This window comes from Rattus norvegicus, chromosome 5 (genome assembly GCF_021556685.1).
Source record: "Rattus norvegicus strain SHRSP/BbbUtx chromosome 5, alternate assembly SHRSP_T2T, whole genome shotgun sequence".
Classification (NCBI taxonomy): Eukaryota; Metazoa; Chordata; class Mammalia; order Rodentia; family Muridae; genus Rattus; species Rattus norvegicus.
Window position 1 is genome coordinate 136951374 of NC_141538.1, and position 20628 is coordinate 136972001.

Genomic DNA, 20628 nt, shown 5'->3' on the forward strand with positions numbered 1-20628 from the left:
GTCGCTTTAGAAAGATCTGGGAAACAGTTGTAGTAATAACACTGCAGGTGCTAGTATCAGGGCCTTAAACTTCGGTAACAAAAACCATGATTTAGAGAAAGGCCTGGAAACGGTGGGGAGTGGCTCAGGTTGCTCGGAGAGTGCTGAGGACTGGATGGAACAGGACAACAGTGGGAGGGAAGTAACCCAGGCTCTCTATTTTTGTTTTTTGTTTTTTGTTTTTGTTTTGTTTTCTTTTTCTTTTAACTTTCCTTCCCTAAGTTTTAGATGCCTCTGGATGTTCAATGCTAGCACCTTTACAGACTGGAGCAGCTCGATTTTCTTCATATTTACTTTCAAGAGCAAGAAAAGTGCTGGGCTCCCACTTATTTTCTCCCTGTGGTGTTCCGGAGTTCTGTTCCATATCCACCAGAAAGCTGGCGGCCCACGGCTTTGGCGCGTCAATGGCGGCAATGGTGCCCTTCCCTCCCCAGAGGTATCACTACTTTTTAGTGCTGGACTTTGAGGCCACATGCGACAAGCCACAGATTCATCCTCAGGTAACTGTTGTATCATTGCTTCAGAAAAGGTTGGGTGGGCAAGAGGGAGGGAGAAGACTCTTGCTTCTTGGGACCCAGAGTTTTCTCATATCTTCTGGCTTTTAGTAGATTGGTTATAGGTGTGCTAGGGCAAGGCAGAACTATGTAGTCTAGTCTCTGTGGAAAACTGGATACGTTGTTTCTCCCTAGCCTCAGCTTTTGGGAATTCGAATGCTGCACTCCAGCCTTCCTCTTTCCTTTGGATTCTGTTTTCTTTTCTCTTGCCATTGCTGTGTGTCTTTCTAAGGAGTATGGTGGTAGTCAGCTCCTGCCTGACCTTACCTCCTGGTGTTAACACTTTTACCTTGACTCATAGATAACCCTATCTCATTGATAGGATGTAGTAGTAGAGACAGTGTGATGAAGGTCACAGGCTAGGTTAGAAGAAACAATAGTTGGCTCGATCCTTGGATCATTTGCTCTGGCAGAGCCAGCTAACACACTACGAGGATACTCAAACAGTACTGCGGAGAGACTCATGTATAGAAACTGAGGCTGTAATACCATCAGCCAACACACTACTTTACCAGTCATGTTAGTGGTTGTGGTATTGAATTTGACAGCCTCAGCCAGGCCTTCTGATGACCATAGCCCTATTGGATATCTGACTTCAATCCCAGGAGAGACCCTCAGCCAGCCAAGCACCCACCACATTCCTGACTCACAGGAACTGTGACAGGACAATTGGTTCTTAATGCTTTAAGCCACACATTGGGGATTTTTTTGTTTTTCCTTTATAAAGTATCTCACAGTATTGATTAGAATGTCCTTAAATTCACTCTGTAGCCCAGGCTGGGTTTGAACTTGCCATCCTACCAAGTGGTAGGATTATAGGTGTGTGCTCCTATACTTGGTTTAGTGGAATATGTTATGTAGCATTAGAGGATCTGCACAGGTGCCATTGCTAGTCTGTTAGAAAGGAAAATGTTACAAAGCCCTTCCTTGTATACGGAGACCTTTTATCTTTTAAGGTACCATCTTTAGGGAGCCTGGATTAGTAGCAGAGAGGTGCCTGTGCTGGGTATGTGAGGGGATGGTTGAATGCCAGTGTGGTAGTTCACTGAAGTGTGGAGACCCGGGCGTGCATGGCTCTAGGATGGCAACAGCAGTGCTTAGGTTCTAGTGTGCACTGTTGGAATATGCAGATCCATTGCTTTGGTGAGAGTAGCTTTCATTAGGAGGCCCGAGGGGGAGACCTCACAATAGGGACTTGGGAGGCAGGGACTGCTGGGGACCACAAAAAGATGAAGTCTTCATTTCTTATGGTTGGTTAGCGTTTTCTCTTGGGGCATGTCTGTAGAATGTTTTGCCTGTCCCGATGCAATACCCTCTTTCCTCCCCCTTCCCTCTTTCCTGTTTGTTGTTAAACTAGAGGTTTGCCTCTGGGGCTTTGAAATCAGGCCTCCTAGACAAGAATGGTGGCTGCTCTAAGGGAAGGAACTTTAGGCGAGTTAGATGGGAGGGAGTGCTGCTTAGGAGCTCTCCAAGCTATGTTTCACTTTCTGTCTCCTGCTCTTGCCCGTGCGAGGAGCTGAGTGTTGGATGGGAATCCTGGTTGTGAGGTCTGTTAAGTTGCCAATCCAGGATCCAGATTCTAATGTTCCACATTATTTCCCTTGTAGATTAAGTCTCAGTCCTGAGTAGGCCCTGTGGGGCATGACTGTAAATCCAACACACCTCTGCTGCGTGTGCTTCATCTTGATCCTCTCTGGATCTCCGTAACTGCCTGCTTGGCACTTCCTCATGGCATTTGCTGCTTCCTGGAACAAGCTTTTGTGTATGTGCTTCTCAGCTTTCCACTTGGATTGTAAGGTGGACAGTTATGGAGCTCTGTTTGCCTGGCCTGTGGAAGGTCTCGCCAGTGTTCTTGAAGGTGGAACCTGATTTATATCTCTGCTTGGTCACTGTCATCTTTTGTCTTTCTTTCAAGGGCATGTCTGTCTGTGTCCATTGTCACACTGAAGATATTATGCAGTAGGGATTTAAATCATCTATGTTACTGACTTGCTTCCCAGACTTAGGCACCAAGGTTTTCATGACCCACACTGGGTAAGGAGCTTGGTGCTCATTTACGAGGGCCTGCATCTAAGTAAAGACTGTTGCGGAATCAGTGAACCCTGATGATGTTGTTCCAAGGGCACTTAAAGTGCATCATTAGCTAAGCACTAGCTTTTGCTTTAGAGAACTTGGAGAGAGGCATTTGCTGTCTTGCTTATCTTGAAGAGGGGAATACAAATGAATGATCTCGGAAATTATAGACCTGTTAGTTTACTGTGATACCAGAGAAGATAGCTGACCTGATCGTCAGATAATCAATCAGCAAACAGCTAGAAGAATGTGGGGTACTGAGTAATAACTTACATGGGTTCCTGAAGAAGAGCAAATCCTGTCAGATCAATCTAACTTGTTGGTGTGACAAAGTGATGGATTCGAGAGGGTCCAGGGAAAGTGATACATGTAACGCAGCCCAACTTCATTAAGCCTTGCAGGGAAGGCAGCCCCACTCCATCTGGGGGACGGAGAATCTTAAAGGTCTCTAGGTCATGATTCTGATAGAATTCAGAGGAAGCTTGGAAGATGGATGGGAGAAGTTTTCAGTCCCAGATATGATAGTACTTGTAGAGAGGTGGCTGTAGGGAGCCACCTGCTGCCTAGGTGAATGGTCAGCAAGGGAAGGGAGGAAACTGGAAAAGCTCCTAGTAGAGACACAGAAATGACTATAGGCAAAAAAACCAAGCCTAACAAGAGAGCAAGTAAGTGGAAGATAGTTTAGGCCACTATTTCTTGTTTATAGTAAATGTGATAATACCTTGCTGTGTATTTTAACAACGGCCACAAAAACTCCACCCAGATTTAAATGGAAGGAGGAAAGATTGAGATTGTGGTAGGAAGAAACTTTCAAAAGAAACAGTAAAATCAATCACTAGACTATAATGCGCCTTCTTTCAGAGTGTGAGATAGCCGTTCTGTTATACACTTTTTTATGGGAAAATCTGCATGTGTTCCAGGGATAGAACTAGAACTCTCCTGATTGCCTTTTTTGCTTTCAATACTCCAAGATCTCTGCATAGCTCACTTCTGGATCTTTTAGACCCTAAAATTTAGAGCATGACATACTTTCCAGGTATGTGATGCAGAAACAAGTTTTGGCCTAGGAGAGACCTGTTGTTAGAGGCTTGGCGTAGAGTCCATTTCTCTTACCTGTTTCTCATTTTCAAACTTCTTTGAGTCAGCTTATTGGGACTATCTTAAAGGAATACCTCCATGAGAAACTGATAGTTGTGTACTCTCTAGTGCTTGGGTGCGTAATAACATTGGCTATAAATACAGTAAAACATCTGGTATTTTCAATTTGTCATCTTTTTTCACTGACTATTTTTGTACTTTGTTCAAGTAAGTGAAACTGGACTTTCTTCATCCACTCCATTGGGGGGATTGGCTTGCTAGTAATAGGTTTTTCATGTTGTGATTTTTGTGCTTATTTTATGTTTATGTGTTTCTATTTAGATTAATGTGATAAGTGTTATTTAATATGAGACTTTTTCATTGGAAAACATTTTTTCTCTCAAATGTTAATTTAGATGATTTAAAGTATTAGAGACTCTAAATTTCAGAAATGTGGTTTTTTCTTGTCTTAGGAATTGCTTTTCGATACAGAAGTGAATTTCTATCCGATTTAGGGAACAGTGGCTCCTTTGTCCTCTCTAGCAGGAGTTTGCTTTGCTCATTTGGTGTGGATGTGCATGATGTGATGGTTGCTGTGACCCTGGGGCCCCCGAGAGCAGCCTGAAAGCTTTGGTGGCTCTTTAATTGTGCATCTTTAACCTCGGGGCAAGTTCTCTCACCACCTCAGTGTTCAGAGGAGACCAAAGCAAATGTAAGTGAGGAAAATGAGGTATAGGCCACAGCTTGTAGGGAAGATGAAGTAACCTCAGCTGTCTGCGTGGCTTGGGAAGGAGGGGTAGCACAGCTCTCTGTTTGTGGGGAGTTAAGTCCTGGCTGCTGCCGGGCCTGCATCAGTCCCTTGGTCTTCTGGGCAGTCTTTCTCTTTGCTTCAAAGTAGCCCTGTCTCCTGTTCCCCTTCTCATCTATATTTAAGCGCCCATAATGTTAGAACCACAACCTTCGGGGTTGAGGTTTCTAGTGTTGTTCTTTGCCTGCTGCCCCCACCCTCACCTCCCTTTAGAAACCTTGGAGAAATATTATCTGCATTTGAGTTAGAATTATGACCAAATGAGTTTTTCTTGTATAGATAATTGTGCAGATCTTGGGTTTATTTTGGAGGGCAGGATAGGGGACAGGGTTGGTGATGGCTGAGGACTAGAACTAATATAGAAGAAAGACACTTAAAGTATTTCAGTAGAACCTCGAACTGGCACCATTACAGGTCTTTCGTGAAGGAGACATTGTAGAAAAGTTTACAGCAAATTGGTTAAGATCACTACAAGTCAAACTGTATTGATTCTCTTTCTCCTCCCTCGAGGCTGAAAGATAGCCCCCTCCCTCCAGGAATTGCTCTTTGCTCCATAATTGCCTTCTTGTTTTCTGTTTTTGGTTCATGCAGTCTCTAAGTGGTCAAAAAGAAAGTACCCGATAGAAAAAAAATACCCTTTCCCCTCCTTTCCTGTGTTTGCAGCCTCTCCATGTGGAAGGGACCAGGCCCACTTTCTAGCAGGGCTCAGTTGTTAGAATTTTGTTCCCTGTCTTCAGCTTCAGTCAGCCTGCATTTTTTTTTTTTTTTTTTTTTTGTACAAACAGGCAAGAGATGCTGATGCTATTCTAAACTGGGAAATGAAATGCAAAACCGACGTTAATGTAACATTATGGCTGAGATTAAATGCACCAAAATCAGGAAATTCAAAGTTATGTTTCCCCCAGCAACTATAACTCAGCCTCATCTGGCGTGTGTAGTATTTTGTGTTAGTGTGGATGGTGTTATATGTTAAGACATTAAAGTTAACACCATAAGCAGAGCACAAAATGCTTGAGGGGGCTGAGTTATGATGACTCTGTGAGCTGTAAGTGTTCTTGCACAGGCTCCTGACTCCTCGAATAATTTTTTTCCCTGCCCATCAGAACAATTATTGCCTTTCTTTTCAGTTATATTTCTGCTTTAGCACATCTTTTCTAGGGTCACTATAAATGAATTCCACTATTACTAGCCAGTAATTGTAGGGAGAATGAGGTGGCCCACTAGACCCTTTTGTCCTTTTGTCACTGCTTCCATAAAAGTGGTGCCTCCTGCCCCCCAATCAGCCTGTTGTTTCCTTGTGGTCCCTATAGGGATGGACCCCATCCTGACTCCCTGTGGCTCCTCACTAGGTCTCCCTGAATAGGAACAAGCTTCACTGTGTCTTGGTTATGTTGTAATTCCTGTGAAAGCCAAGGGATCCCTTTTTATTTAGAACAGACATAGCGATGTAGAAGTAAAATATACATTTCAGGAGTGAAGCACTGATGCATGGTGGTGCTGCCTTGTGTGTTTGGCATTAGCAGAGACAAGATCGACATGGGTTTATTTGCTCTATTCAGATTGCTTCTCTACTTTCCCCAGGGTTTATACCTTTAAGCTGCTATGATGTATAGTTTGGCTGTGGAGTTGCCTTGGGGTGGAGCCAGGAACTTCCCTTGGGGAGCATTGGGTCATTGGTAACGAAATCACCACATAATTTAGTGCAAATCAGGAAGCATCTCCCCTAGCCTCTTATTATCCCGGTGGTCTCTCCAGGGCGCAGGCAGCTGTTGGGCTGCAGATTTGTTAGGAACTGGGCTAAGTTTGTTGGTAGGGAAGAGCTCCAAAGAACAGGAACATTGATATGTGGCAAATGACATCAGGGACTGCTAAGTAACAGTGACACTGAGCTGCCTTTTAGGTTTTTGTTGGCTGTGACTAAACCAATTCAGTCAGCAAAGGAATGGGGAGGAGCTCATTTTAACCACCTTGGAGGTAATGAGAAAGCCTCTTTTGCTCTTTGGATAGCAAAGCTAAGTAGGAACTAGTTCCTGCTCTCCAGGGGCTGAGTCAGGGAGAGTTGGAGCATGTGTAACCAACCACCAACAGACAGTGCACTGCCATTACAGGAAAGCATGGTGTAGCGCCCACAATGGGTGGGAGCCCTCTACAAACTCAGTTTGCAGGCGGGGAGACAGGCTTCATATTGTGAGAAATTTAGGAGATCCCAAGGGCCATGTAGGCCTGAGGCCCCACAACTGTTAGAGCAGGGATTAACACCCCCCCCCCAAAAAAAAACAAACCCCAAACCACAGGGTTTTAGCAGAAGAAAATATGTTGAATTGGCTTAGTTCTTGGAGCAGGGAAATTTTAGGCTAATTCGTCAAAATGTTGAAAATGAGTAAACAGGTGATAGGTGAGTTTGAGGTCATTGTGAGGTTCACCATTGAGTTGGTTGGATGGTTTGTATTAGTTACATGTTCTTTCTCACATTCAAGTTAGAAGCTCCTATTGGGATGCTTGTAAGTGAGAGGACTAAGTCTGGAAGAGCTTTATTGAATCAATAAAGTCTGGACATAAAGGGTGAGGATCAAAGTGAAAAAAATTAGAGCTTTTGTTGGATGTGACAAAATCAACTAAGTCAGCAAAGGAATGGTGCTGCTGGGGGTGGAGGAGCTCAAGAACTGAGGCTCTGAGGAATTCTTAGGGAAGCCATACTGGATGTCAGCTGTCATTGAAGGTAGCAGTTGGGTAGAATGCTAGATCTCAAGAGAAAGGTAATTTCTGGAGAATGATAGGACATCTTCTACAGAAAGTACTGGGAATTTGCAGTTGGATCTGCTAGGGCACACCTTAAACAGACCTGGGAGGTTTAGACCCCTCAAATAGGGAGTGTAAAAGAAGGGTTAATGAAGAGGAGCTGAGGTAACTGGAAGCCAAGGAGAAGGGTATAGTGGGGAGTGTCAGCCAGGGGTGTTGGACTCCTCCTATTGATTACATTTCTCCTACAGACTTGTCTCAGTTGTTTGACAAGAGAAAACTGATATTAGGAGATGCTTTCTCTGCTGTCTCTTGTTGGGAAAAAAGGATTCTGCATCATTTTGATTAAGATGCTATTGGGATGATTATTTTTTATCCTCTTAATCCTTGGTGTTCCCGATGCTAAAAAGCCCCCACAGCGTTACATTTATGTGATGAGTTCTGAGCTCTAGCTGTAAAAATTGAGCCATAGCCTAAAAACCCATGATGTGAGTGTTCCTAGATTGACAGTAGTGCTTCCCTTCCCCCAAGGCTGGTAGCCTACAGAAAATGGCAAGCAGGCAATGAGAGAATCAGAAGGAGTCTCTGCATGAGACTTCATTTCAGGAATCCTTGGCAGTGCAGTAGAGGTACCTTGGAATCGTCTGCTGCTTGGGTCCTGGTCCCAGATGATACGGTTCGTCAATGGAGGTATGCCGATTTTTGGTTAGTAGAACAGTGCTATTATATGGGTGGCTCTGCTTTTCTTCTGGAGGCTGTGCTCAGTGTTTAGTTCTGGGGAGCCATTCTAGTCAAGAGCTCATCCAAGGGCTAAATTGTGGCAGGAACTCTTATTTGGAAATCCCCATATTGCTACAGGTAAAGAGTTCATAGTAAAAGCTGGGCACAGTGTCACTTACCTCTAATCCTAGCACTCAGAAGACAGAGGCAGGCAGAGCTCTGTGAGTTTGAGGCCAGCCTGGTCTGCTTAGTGATCCAGGACAATTAGAGCCATGTAGAGCTTATCTCAGGAAAAAAAAAATCAAATCAAAACAAAAAAAGTTCATAGTGCAGTGTGCGTGGGGGAGGGTAAAAGCAATGTTCGTAAGCCAGAAATGGAATTTTTGTGTGTTGTTGAGTGAAAGGAGAAAACAGAAGGAGCTACAGTCCCTGGGAACGAAAGATAGATGTTCCAAGGATCTAAAAGTGGACATGGAAAAACCTGTAAAACACAGTACTTAAGAGATGTTAGTAGGCTGGGTTATGGTGGCTATGGGGGAAGTGGAGGAGGTTGTGCTGGGTAAGAAGTTTGGAGAGTGCTCGTCATGGGAGGCGTGGTGCTAAGTGATTTGGTAAGGAAGGGAATATACAACCTATAGGTGTCATAATGGGTACTCTGAGTTAAAGAGCCACATGAAAGGCATACAGGGACAAGAACTACAGGTAAGCGCCTTTAAGGTAAGGTAGGTGGCTGTCCCTTTGAGATATGTTTGAGGTACTGCTTGGCATTGACCTAGAAGAGGTAGCTACTAATGACAACTGGTAGAAAGTTGAGAATCCTGCTCTCCCAGATTGTTATAGAGCTTAAGGCTCTGACCTGATCTCATCCCTCCTTAGTTCAGGACCAAGTCTCGTTTGTTACCATGTTAACTTCCCCCATGCATCTCCGAGCACCAGCAGCATCGAAAAGCCAACTGGTCAGATGAACGGGATTGATAGGGCAGAGCAGGGAAGGGTCTCTCAAGATCACACATGCCATTTGGGCAAGGCATTTTTTTGGGAAAGTCGCCTGACACTCGTGACCTAAGAACTATCAGTGTCTACACCATCTGCCAGCTTGTTAGAAATGGAGTGTCAGGCCACACAGAGCTAAATAGATTTGAAGTTTGATAAGACCTTCAGTTTTGACAAGACCAGTTTGAAGTTCAGTTTGAGGAGTACTTCCAGAGGTTTGCAAACTGCAGTGAACATCAGAATCAGCTAGACGACTGCTTAAAGCCAGGATCACTGGCCCCAGCACCAGGGCTTTGGGCTCACAAAATCTGTGGTAAAAGCTAGAAATTTGCTTTGTTTCTCTAAATCAGCAGTTCTCAACCTGTGGGTCATGATCCCTTTGGGAGTCGAAAGACTGTTTCACAGGGGTCACCTAAGACTGTCGGAGAACACAGGTATTTATATTATGATTCATAACAGTATCAAACTTACCATTATGGAGCAACACAAATAATTTTATCGTTGGAGGTCACCACAACATGTGGAACTATATTAAAGGGTCACAGTATTAGGAAGGTTGAGAACCACTGATCTAAATTGTTTTGTTTCTCTTGAAGAAATAACAGGAACCTAACCCCCCCCCCCCCCGCCCCTTGGAATTCTAACAAAGCAAGATGGAGAAAAGCATCTGTTGTTGGGAAGAACACCAGCTCTTTACAAGGCACAGTTATGTGCTTTTGGTGATTTTGTTTGTTTTTAGTGCTGGGGTTTGAATGCACAGTCTCAGTTGCATTGCTGGCCCAGGAGTTTACATGTTAAACAGATTCTCATTGGGATGCTGCCTATGGTACTAGCTTTTTCATTCATAAGATAGGGAGTGGTTCTTGCCATTTTAGGGAGCTGTAACACCTTAGCTATCCAGGGAGAAAAGGACTGATGGGTCTAGTTGTCCAAGCTTTCGAGTCTATCCTGCTAGCATAGCTGCCATGCTGTCACGTGTGGACAAAGAGCAGGGAACCCATGAGCTACTCCTTAGGAATGAAGCTTCTAGCCTTACACAGGTGGTATCTGGGGCTGTGATGGGATTTCTCTGAACAGTCTCCTGAGACCTAGCCCAGCCAGCTTCTCTGGCCTCCTACCCAATTACCTGAGTGGGCCAGCATCTGCATCATTTCTTCACTCTGCTATCCTTCATCCCTTTAACCAGGCTAGTGTGTCTTCAGGGCAGTCTATAACTGATTGGAAAAAATGAGTCTTTGTGTAACCAAACTCTGATATATCTTATAATTCTGAGTAAGTTACATGACTTTTCTGCAGTTTATCACAAGAATGACTGGACAGGATTTGCCTGCACGTGTCCAAGCCCCAAAGTGAGGACTCTGGACCTCCACAGTAGAGAGCTGAGGTAGAGGCTATTCTGTGCAGGACAGGATAGCATAGTGGCTGAGAGCATAGGCGTCAGAACTGGGCTGTTTAGAACTGAGTTTTGTCTCTACCAAGTATGAATAGTGTGATGCTGGCTAAAGTGGCTTACATCCCTGTACTTCAGTCACTTTATTGGCAAAGGGCAGTTAGTAATAGTTCTGACTTTATAGGTGGATATAGTGAACTAAAAATACATGTCTGTGCTTCAGGCAGTGCCTAGCATGTAGCTGTACATGTCAGCAGTTAGTAGAATTATTACCGCTGACCCATGGTTGTATAGGAGGCTGTAGAGCAGCTGACTGGGAGGCCAGCCTTATTTCTTTGGCTTTGTGCAGACTCTTAGGTACATGCACGGTGCTACTTAGATTTGTTAGCCCCACCCTGCCCCTGGCTGTGCTGGAATGGTAAGTCAGATTTCTACCCTGCTTTACTACCACGACAAACTTAGAACTGACTTCAAGGAACTCCCCCTTCGCATAACCCGAGACTTGTTTTTATTAATTACGTGATTGTAATACAAACTTATGTATGTATGTATATAACCACAGTGATTGCGTTGTTTGCTGCCCTAAAAGTTAGCTTCGCAGAGCTCTGACAGTTGACGTTACTCAGAACATGTAAAAATATTCAAATTGAGTCATGTGTACTGTAGAGAGAAGGTGTGTATATGCCAGGGTGAGGATACAGGTTTAACACTTGATCTCCTTCACGTACTGATATATAGGCTCATTTTTGGTTTGTTTGGGGTTTTTTTTGTTTGTTTTTTGTTTTGTTTTTATTTCAGATTTTAGTAAAGGTAAATTATAATTCAGACTGTACTCCCACTCCTTAAAGAATAGCACTTTCTACTTTCAGCCTTGTTTTTACATTTTAATGGCTTTGTGGGGGTCTGTGGAGATGGGTGGAGGGGAACATATAGGTGAAAAATCAGCCTTTTGAAGCTCAGGGGTTTCTCCCCCCAATGCTTGTCCCGAAACTTTGAGCATCAGCTCTCATCTGTCAAAGTGTAAATCAGCAATTAAAACCCAAACAGCCAAATGCCAAAGATGACCCGAAGCACAAAGCAACTGACAAACAAGTCCGGACAAATCGACGGGTAATTTATAAGCTTTGCCCTAAAATCTAATTATTTGGCAATTCGAATTTGCAGCCAGCCAGGGCTCGGCAATAAATTTAACCCGCCATAAATTATTTAGGAGCAGGCTGTGGTGTAAATCAAAAGCACGAGTGTTTGTTTAAGAAATAAGCTCCTTGTGCATAAATGCCCCCCACCCCAGGAAACTGTTAGGCAAATCATGCCCAGTGCGTCCTCGCTCCTCCCAGGGAGCAGGAGCCTCCCCCACTCACCCCCAGAAGGTTATTACCTCCATATCAGACTATGTCCAGATCTAATAGGCACTGGATAAGCCCTGTATGTTTACTGTTTGTGGTTAGGTTGCCTCTGGATTTTTAGCAATTTCTTTAGTACAGGGGTAGAAGGAAGGGATAGATGACTTACTACTATGTCTAAATTGAGGACATGTCTGTTCGCTCTTCTTAGATTCATTTGGGCAAGGTATGAACATGCTCTTCTCAGTCCCGTATTTCAGGTAGGATCACAGAAACATCAGCTCAGGTTGAGAAGAATTTGTACTTTGGGAAAATAGGATAGACTACTATTGTAGTAACCCTTGCTGCCAATCCCAGTGGTCACCTGAGTCCTTTCTGCTGACTTGACTTTTGTTGTCCTACTGTCTTCAAACATAACCTAATCTCTACAGATAATTTAGTTGAAGGAAGTTTTCATACTCTAAAAACAAAGCCAACAGATTTATTTCCTATAATCTTCAAATTGGGCATGAACTTTCTCTTGAAGGGCCATTGCAGTCTTGTCTTGTTTATTAAGGGAACCACGGGGGCTCTTAGTCAATCAGTTTTAAACCAAATGGTCTTAAAACCTGTGTTCTAGCTCACTTATGTGGGAAAAAGCAAATGGATATTTGCTTGGCGCTTCCTTGCTGGCATTTTACTGAGTGAGACAGTGCATAAAGAATGGATGAATCCAGGGTTGGGGATTTAGCTCAGTGATAGAGCGCTTGCCTAGGAAGCGCAAGGCCCCGGGTTCGGTCCCCAGCTCCGAAAAAAAGAACCAAAACACTGCTGTGGAGTGCTCCGGATCTGGCCTTGAACCTGCGCCACCGTTTACCATGTCATCTTAGGCAGATCACCTCCTGGATCCTGTGGAAAATCCCAGAAAGCAAAGTGTTTTCTGGTTTACAGATAACTAGTTCTGTCTCCTATTTGTCAGTTCCTCCGTGTTTGAATACAACAAAAGTTGAGAAAGGGAGGCCGAAGAGGCAGCTGCCAGAGATGCAGACTGAAGGCTCAGGTTTCTCTCTTCTTGAACTCAGCCTGGTGGCACCTGTCTGGCTACAGCATGGAGGAGACTCTTCAGGAACATCCCTGTAGGACTTCTGCCTAGGCCATCGACACACGCTGCCATGGGGTTGTTGAAGAGTGTGCTGAGTTCCCTACAGAACGGCCAGTCCTACCTGTCTCTTCCCCTCCCCTCCCTTTTCGGAGTCCCAGCTCCATCCTTTCCTAGCAGTATAGTTGATAAGGGACCAAAACATCTTTGAGCCTTAATTTATTGTGAAATATCACAGTAATGATTTCCACCTAATAAGTTGTTTGGCGGGGTAAGATAATTTCTGTTAGCACTTAGAATGTCTACCACAGAGGAGACAAGAAGCAGAGGGAACGGAATGATTCTGCTCTCCACCTGGCAGAGCATCTCCTTTTGTTCCTTTTCCCCAGACTCTTGAACGTGCCTCACTCCTGTGCCTGTGCTTAGCCTGTCTGCTAAATAGTAGGTGCTTAAGAGTATTGGTTTATGGGGCTGGGGATTTAGCTCAGTGGTAGAGCGCTTACCTAGGAAGCTCAAGGCCCTGGGTTCGGTCCCCAGCTCCGAAAAAAAAGAACCAAAAAAAAAAAAAAGAGTATTGGTTTATGATCTGATGCTGACACATGACCCGTCTCCCACGGTTAGTGAGCCTAAAATAAGAGAATGGGAAAGAACAAAAGGCTAACACTCAGTATGTCCCTCCACTGTCCCATCGTGTGCTCATATCTACTTACTAATTCAAGCACTTCTCCAAGGCACGCACAAGATACTCATCTCTTAAACTCCACTCTGTCTAGCATAGTAGCCCTTAGTAGTTAATTGAATGTGAATGGCATAGGATGATAAAGGAATTATGGAGCTATTCCTAGAAGCTGGAAAGAGTCCTTATAAGTACAGTCTGGGTCTTCCTTCCTCTGGAGCAGAAGCACACAACTGTCCCTGAGAGGAAAATCAAAAAACCCTCCTCTTTCTGGAGGAATTATAAAATTGGGAAAGGGAAAAGGAAGAGGGGCAAGGATAATGCTGTCATTTCTGAGAGCAACTAGAGCTAAAAGCTAGCACTTAGACACATCTTCATAGAGTTTTGGTTGGAATTGATACCATCTACCTATAGCAGTGTGTGTGTGTGTGTGTGTGTGTGTGTGTGTGTGTGTGTGTGTGTGTGTGTGTGTGTGTGTGTGTGTGTGTGTATGTTGTCTTTGACCATTATCAGTAAAAATGTTTGGCGTGGCTCAGGCACGCCTGGTGCATGGGTATGCCAGCTTGATGCAGAGGACTCTTCTCCATGACTGTGCTGTTGAGCCAGTATGTGGGGCTTGCTGGACAGTATGAGAAGGAAAGAAGTCTTTCTTTCCTTCTCATAAGGTCTTTCTGCTCTGACCCCTCAGAGGATCTTCTTTTTAAATTTTTATTTGTAATTATGTGTGAGTGTGTGTGAGTATATGCATATAAGTACAAGTGCACTTATAGGCTGGAGGTTTCAGATCCCCTGAGCTTACAGTGGCGGTGAGCCACCTGATGTGAGTACTGAGAACTGAACTCAGGTTTTCAGCAAGAGCAGTACATGTTCTTAACAGCTGAGTCATCTCTCCAGCTCCATTTAAAATTATTGTTTTGTTTTGTTTTGTTTCGTTTTGAAGAATCTTTAAAGAGTCTTCTGTCACAAGTTCCTCTTTGATCTCAGTGGTTCAAAGGAATAGATCCTGTATAGTCATGTTGTTACAGGTCTTAATGCTTCTGAGGAAAGACTCCAGAATAGTGGCCATGTTGGGTATGTGGCTCTTGTGAGTCCCTCTTGATTTTTGAGGGACTAGGCCCTGTTGACAGGCCGATCTCATGTGTTCTGAGCCTTGGGTTTAGGCATTTTGGGGGTTGCTTTCTTTATTTTTCTTCTTTTCCCCCATAGGAGCTGAGACAGGTCTTAGTAAGGTGTCACTGAATCTGGTTACTAGCTCTGTGTCCCTGTGAGTGAAGAAACCATTAGCAGGAGAGTCTGAATGCTGAGTTTCCGTGGGAGACCCAACCTGAGGCTTTAAAGCCTGCTGAGAAAGCTGATACAGTTATGGTCAGAGCAAGAGCTGAAGCACGTTCTGTTTTATAATACTAATGAAATTCCAGATTTGTAATAGCATTTCACATATCTAGAACAAACCGTGTGCTTGTATAAAAGTAAAAAGAGATCAACTTTAAGCCATACATTCTTGGTAATAGAGGTTTCCCCCCCCTATTTATGTTTGATAGATATTTTTGTTTCCAGAGGAATGTCAACTCCTAATTTCATAATGTATCACAGGCTTAAGAAAATTGAATTTAATAAAAGCCAAAGATGAATGGCATCCTTAAAGGTCCCAACACTTGTCTTTATTAGCAGGACAAACTGCAGGTCTCCAAACACTGTTTTTTTCCAAATGAAAGTTTAAATGAAAAGTACAGTTGTGTCACAGGTTAAATCTCATTTCGGGCCTAGCTAACATTGTTAGTGAGAAGCTGCTGTATTTGTTTCCTTGGACACCAGGGCAGCCAAACTCACCAGGCTGTGGAGCACTTTCCTAGGGGTGTGGGGGGAGTGTTTCTCCTATTTAGACAGGGAGGAAGGATTTACTACAGATTCAGGGGTTATAGTTGGCGTCTGACTCAAGCCACAGCCCTTGGGAATTGTGGATATGTGAATTTTTAGGAACAGTGTGTATGGATATGTGCGAATGCTCAAATTAGTTTTACATAGCAAAACTTCCCTCGGCTTGGCCTGCTTTATAGTACCTTATGGGAACAAAGGCTTACCTGTTAGAGAATGAGTCCTTCACTCCATGGGGAGAAGAGGTGTCTTTCAGCTGGCCTAAGGAGCAGTTCGGGCCTTCTTGCCCTTACCTTGCAGCCATTTTGCCCTTCCTGTGTCTGGTAATAAGTTCTCTCCAGCTTCTTCATCTCTGAGGACCAGGTAAGCTCCCATCAGCTAATGAGTCTGGTCGAATGACCCTTTCACAGGAGTCACATATCAGTATCTTCCTTCTCAGATATTTACATTAATATCCATACAGTAGCAAAATTACAGTTACTAAGTAGCAACAAAGATAATTTTATGGTTGGGGTCACCACACCATGAGGAACTGTATTAAAGGGTCACAGCATTAGGAAGGTTGAGAGGCACTGCTCTAGAGGGACCAGGCAGCCAGAGCTTTACATTTCTCTGAGACGAAGTCTAACCGCATTGATTTGTTCTTCGCCCTTACTGTTGTGCTTTGGACTGAGATAAATACTTGAAACAGTAAGTCCATAATGTCAGTGGGTGTATTTCACAAGGATGGCAGTTGTCTTCCTTGGGATGTAAGGCAGTTGACCACTTTCTGTTTTCCTGCACTGATTCCCTGAGTGTGGTTAGGAGTAGTCAGCAGTGCTGGTTTCTATATTGCTCTTCCAGGCTGTCTCTGCTTTGGCTTTGATGATTCTAGGAGACTCTTCTCTAGAATTCTGGGGTTCTGGGGTAGGCACGCTTCTGGAGCTGATGGTTGGGGCCCTGTGTGGGCAGAACTCCCTTTTGTCTCTGCAGTGCAGGCCTTTTTCACATGCTAATTTTACTTGGAAGATTTTGCTTTTATTTATTTTTTTATTATTTCCTATTTGTCTCTTCCAGATGTTTTCAGGGCAGTTTTTTTGTGTGTGGGTGTTGTAAACTAATTCCATTCATGTTTTAAAAATTTATGAAAGCGCTAATAAAAATGTCAAAGTGGTAAAAATGTTAGCTTTTCCTCTGCTTTGATTAAATTTTGCAAACTGTTTTTGAATATTAAAAAGCAATATATTTTTTTATTCTCTCCCCTTGGTTTCCCTCTTCTCTCTGGTGCGTGTGCTCTCTCCTGCCCTCTCCCCCCTCTGGTGCATCCCTCCCTTTCCAGGAACGATGTATGAGGCGTGCTGCACAGCCAGCATTCTGCAAGCCTGTTTGCACACCAGGACCTTGGTGCTGTGCATCTCTATTAAATAACGGAGACAAATTAATCTTAGAGACACCAAACAAATTGTCACTCCTCCTCCTTCTCTTCCATTACCTTCCAGCAGACTGGGAAGGGCTTGCTAAGCGGTTGGGCGGGTAGGGGCAGGCAAAGGGGAGTGTGCAGTGCTTGAAGGGAAAGGTGGGAGGCACTGGCCTCTATTAACTTGTGTTCCATGTTCTTCTCTCTGATATCCCCCTTGGCTTTATTTTGGGAGTTTATTTCTTGGTTACTTTTTTTTCCCTTGAATCCTCCCCTTTCCCCCCAATCCCACTCCACCACTGGCAGTGTTTAAGCATCATACAAGGAAGTCCGCATGCTGAGTGATGTCCGCTTGCTTACCTGGAGAGTCAAACATTTCAGGACAGCAGCCTAGGCAAGAGATGGAAGGCCTTTCTTTGTCTTAGAGGATCACCAAATGGGCCTCTGTGAGGGAAACAGACAGAGTGTACCACTGTCTTCCTTCCCTAAAATAATGGGAAGGCTTTACCAGTGTGAGCAATGGGATTATAAATGTTGACATCACTTCTTCTAGCCTTGGGTTTGAGCTGGCAAAAGGAATGAGCCACAAACACTCATTCTTCCTTGCCTTTGCATAATTATTTGAAATGGTTGATCAAAATAATTTACCTTCTCTTGTGTCTCTTTTGCGTTCTAGGAAATCATTGAGTTCCCCATCCTGAAGTTAAATGGCCGGACCATGGAAATTGAGTCTACCTTTCACATGTATGTCCAGCCTGTAGTCCACCCACAGCTTACCCCCTTCTGTACAGAGGTAAGGGCTGCTGGGAGAGGAGCTCTGGGATTGCTGGTTCATGCAGGCCCTTTAGGGAAAGCTAGGCCCAATCAGTGGTTAGGGCCCAGCATGGCTTTTCACTTGACTTTAGTCTGTGATGCTTGAGTACCTGTCCCCAGGGCCAGCAGTGGCACAGCTGGCCCCAGATTCCCCAGCATCCCCCTTTCCTTCTTGTTCTCAGAATGCCTGGCAACCGGGCACTTGGAGTCGATCTGGAGTAGTATGCGGCTTCTGGGACTCGGGCTCTTTGTACTTCCATTTTCAACAGGGCCTGTTTTGCAGCACTGAGGACTTCAGCAGCCTGGAAGGAATTGTCATGGTCAGGTTTTCTTAGCTTCCTGAGATGTTAATGTTGCTCCGTCCTGCAAAGTAAAGCATGCTTTCCCCATCAAGGACAGAGAAGATAGGCTGGCCAAGGCTGAGTGTCCTTATCTGGGCTTGTACTGTACTTGGCTACCTTGTCTGCAGATTAGCACTGACCCCATTTTACAGAGCTGGGATTTTGATAATTGCTGGAGGTTTAGAAGAGCTATTGTCAGGATGGAGGGAGTGCAGCTCCTGAGAGGGCTAACTCTCAGAATGTTGCAGAGACACCATCTATGGCTGTTCTCCTATAATGTGCCCTGCCAGGCATTCTGTGGTAGAATCACCAGTCAGGCATGCATGGCAGCAGAGGTGACAGGAAACATTAATTTGGAGCTGAGATATATTGAGCCTTTGTGCCTTCATATAAAGACCTCCTTTCTACACATAAGTGAAATAGGGGAAGGAAATACTTGAGGAAGCCTGGGCAGCTTTGTTGTGGAGAGACCGGAGAAGGGCCTGCAGGTTGCATGGGTGTTTGAATGGGTCCTGAGGCTGACTAACCCAGATATGAGGTCTCCAGAGCTGCTCCTGAATTCAGAGCCAGTGTTTGCCATCTGATCCAGGTGGGCCATTTATGGCAAGTACCCATCTGCCCAGATGTCCATTCTCCTCAGCCTTTCACTCCAGCTCATGATGTTGAAGCTTTCCGTCATGTCCTCCTTTCCCCTGGAAAGTGGCTTTCCCACCAGGGTGAGTGACTAATTTGCCCTTTGCACTCTTTTGGAAAGTCACTGGTGGATGGTTACACTAGCCACCACCTAAGATCCCCATCAGCCTGGAAGCCGCACCATGTCCTCGTCCCATCTAGGTACTATCCAGACCACCCTGGTTAGCTTAGCTTTGGGGAACAGATGATCTGGGGACATTTAGACTGGTGTGGCAGGTGCTGCTGGGGCTGGCCTTAGGCAAGAGTAGATGCTCTGGAATGGGACACATCCTCCAGAGTGGGGATGGGAGTGCCCAGAAAGCATCCTTTTCTTCTTGACAGTTGTACCCAAGAACATCCATAACTGGAGGCAGTGGGGGTGGGGTCCTATGGTGGGATCCTGGCTGCACAACTGTTCTGAAGGCAAAGATCTGATTGTGAGGCATTGGGTTGAGATCTCAGTGGTCTCCAAACCCCTGGCTCCTCCTCTGTCCCCACCCACTGCAGTGTGCTCTGTGCTTTCTTGTGCTCCAGGCCTGCTTAGGTTTACAGCCCTTCTTGGTGCACAGCCTAGATCATGTTTACCTCAACTCACATTGATCCAATAGCTTGTATTTTGATTATTTATCTGTTTTGCTATTCTATAATGAGTTCTTGGAATGCTGAAGTAGACCTGATCTGTTTTTGCCTCTATTCCTATGAGGGTCTCATTCCATGTGCACTCCATAAACAGGAACTATTGCCAAGGAGGTAAGCTACTAGACTGCTGACTTGGCCTTTTGTTTTTTAAACAAAACAAAACAAAACAAAACAAAAGACAAACAAAAAAGTCTCTGTGTTTGGGAGGGAATGCACACATGCTTCGATGGGTGTTAGACAGAGGGCAGCTTGTGGGACTCGGTTCTCCTTTTGCTGTACCTTTTATGGTTTGAGCTCAGGTTCTCAGGCTTGATGGTAAGTGCCCTTGTTGGATGAGCCATCTTGGTAGTCTCTGACTTGTTTTGAGTGAGATAAGTCTCTTTGGAAAACCCTATGTTACCCAAGTGTTGCCCTGACTCCATACCAGCTATAAGTAGGTCTTGAAAAGAAGTATGGATACAGGGGGAGGCCTCACCTGCCCTGGTAGTAGCCAGTTTTAGGATAGCAGTGGGGTTAACCTACCCAGAGATTTATTGTTAATCCCTCATCAATAAATGTGTGAGCAGTAGTCTTATACCTCTAGCTTTGACCCAGATGGCTTCTCTAGCAGAGTCTGTTTCTGAAGTGCACAGAGAGTCTTAAGAACCCTAGTATGGTCAGGAGTAGTGCATGTACCTATGACCTCAACACTCTTTAGTCAGAAACAGGAGGACAGGGGGTTCAGTGCCAGCCTGGACTACGTGAGGCTGTCTCAGACAAGCAAATGGCTCAGCATGATGACCCAAGAGGCTGAGACAGGAGGCTGGGAGTTGGAGGCCATCCTAGATTAACCTTGTGAGTTGAAGGCCGTAATACCAAGGCCTAGGGCTATGTAATAACTCTGTTTCAAAAAGATATAAATTTAAAAAAACCAAAAAACTACCCAAACAAAACCTCTAATGTATAGATGTGCACATATATGTGAGCATCTTTGTATAGCGCTGGACCACAGAGAGGCAACTTTGGCCTGAACAGGTCTGTAGTCCCACACAAATGCTCATGCTGCTTTGTGAGAAGGGTCTTAGCCTCCTGAGGCATCACCTCAGTTCACTGACATTCACTCTGAGCAAAGTTCTAGTAGAGCTGTGCATGGGAGTCCCTCTCCTGTGACTTCTGGAGTCTGTCCAATCCTGTGAGCTTGTGCTTCAGCAGCTAGCTGCCGCTGTCCTTGGCCATGTCCAGTCTTTGTTGTTGCTGTAAAAGAAGAAAAAAAACACAGAGAAATACCCATTTTGCTAAATGCCAGTAAAGGGCTTTGTCTTGCACCTGTACTTATAAAGGGTGAGATTTATTGGCCTCTTTGTGTGAGGAGAAAGAGTGGGCCTGATTATCAGATTGCACACCAGAGACAAGTGCTTATGTA

General features: G+C 44.6%; 1 protein-coding gene across 26 annotated transcripts in view; it reads left to right on the top strand.

The window, feature by feature from the left end:
* The window catches only part of Eri3 (ERI1 exoribonuclease family member 3), a 127015-nt gene that overhangs the window by 14370 nt on the left and 92017 nt on the right, over positions 1–20628 (top strand). For 10 of the 26 annotated variants that reach the window (XR_015619732.1, XR_015619731.1, XR_015619733.1 and 7 more), the window contains 2 exons: positions 262–539; positions 17438–17554. Coding sequence is in view for 21 of the 26 variants with exons in the window: in XM_087549249.1 (XP_087405375.1) it covers positions 262–539; positions 17438–17554 (395 nt within the window). In the remaining 5 variants the exon portion in view is untranslated. The remainder of the gene's footprint in view (positions 1–261; positions 540–17437; positions 17555–20628) is intronic. The other 16 variants (XR_015619734.1, XR_015619735.1, XM_087549250.1 and 13 more) reach the window with 2 other exon arrangements.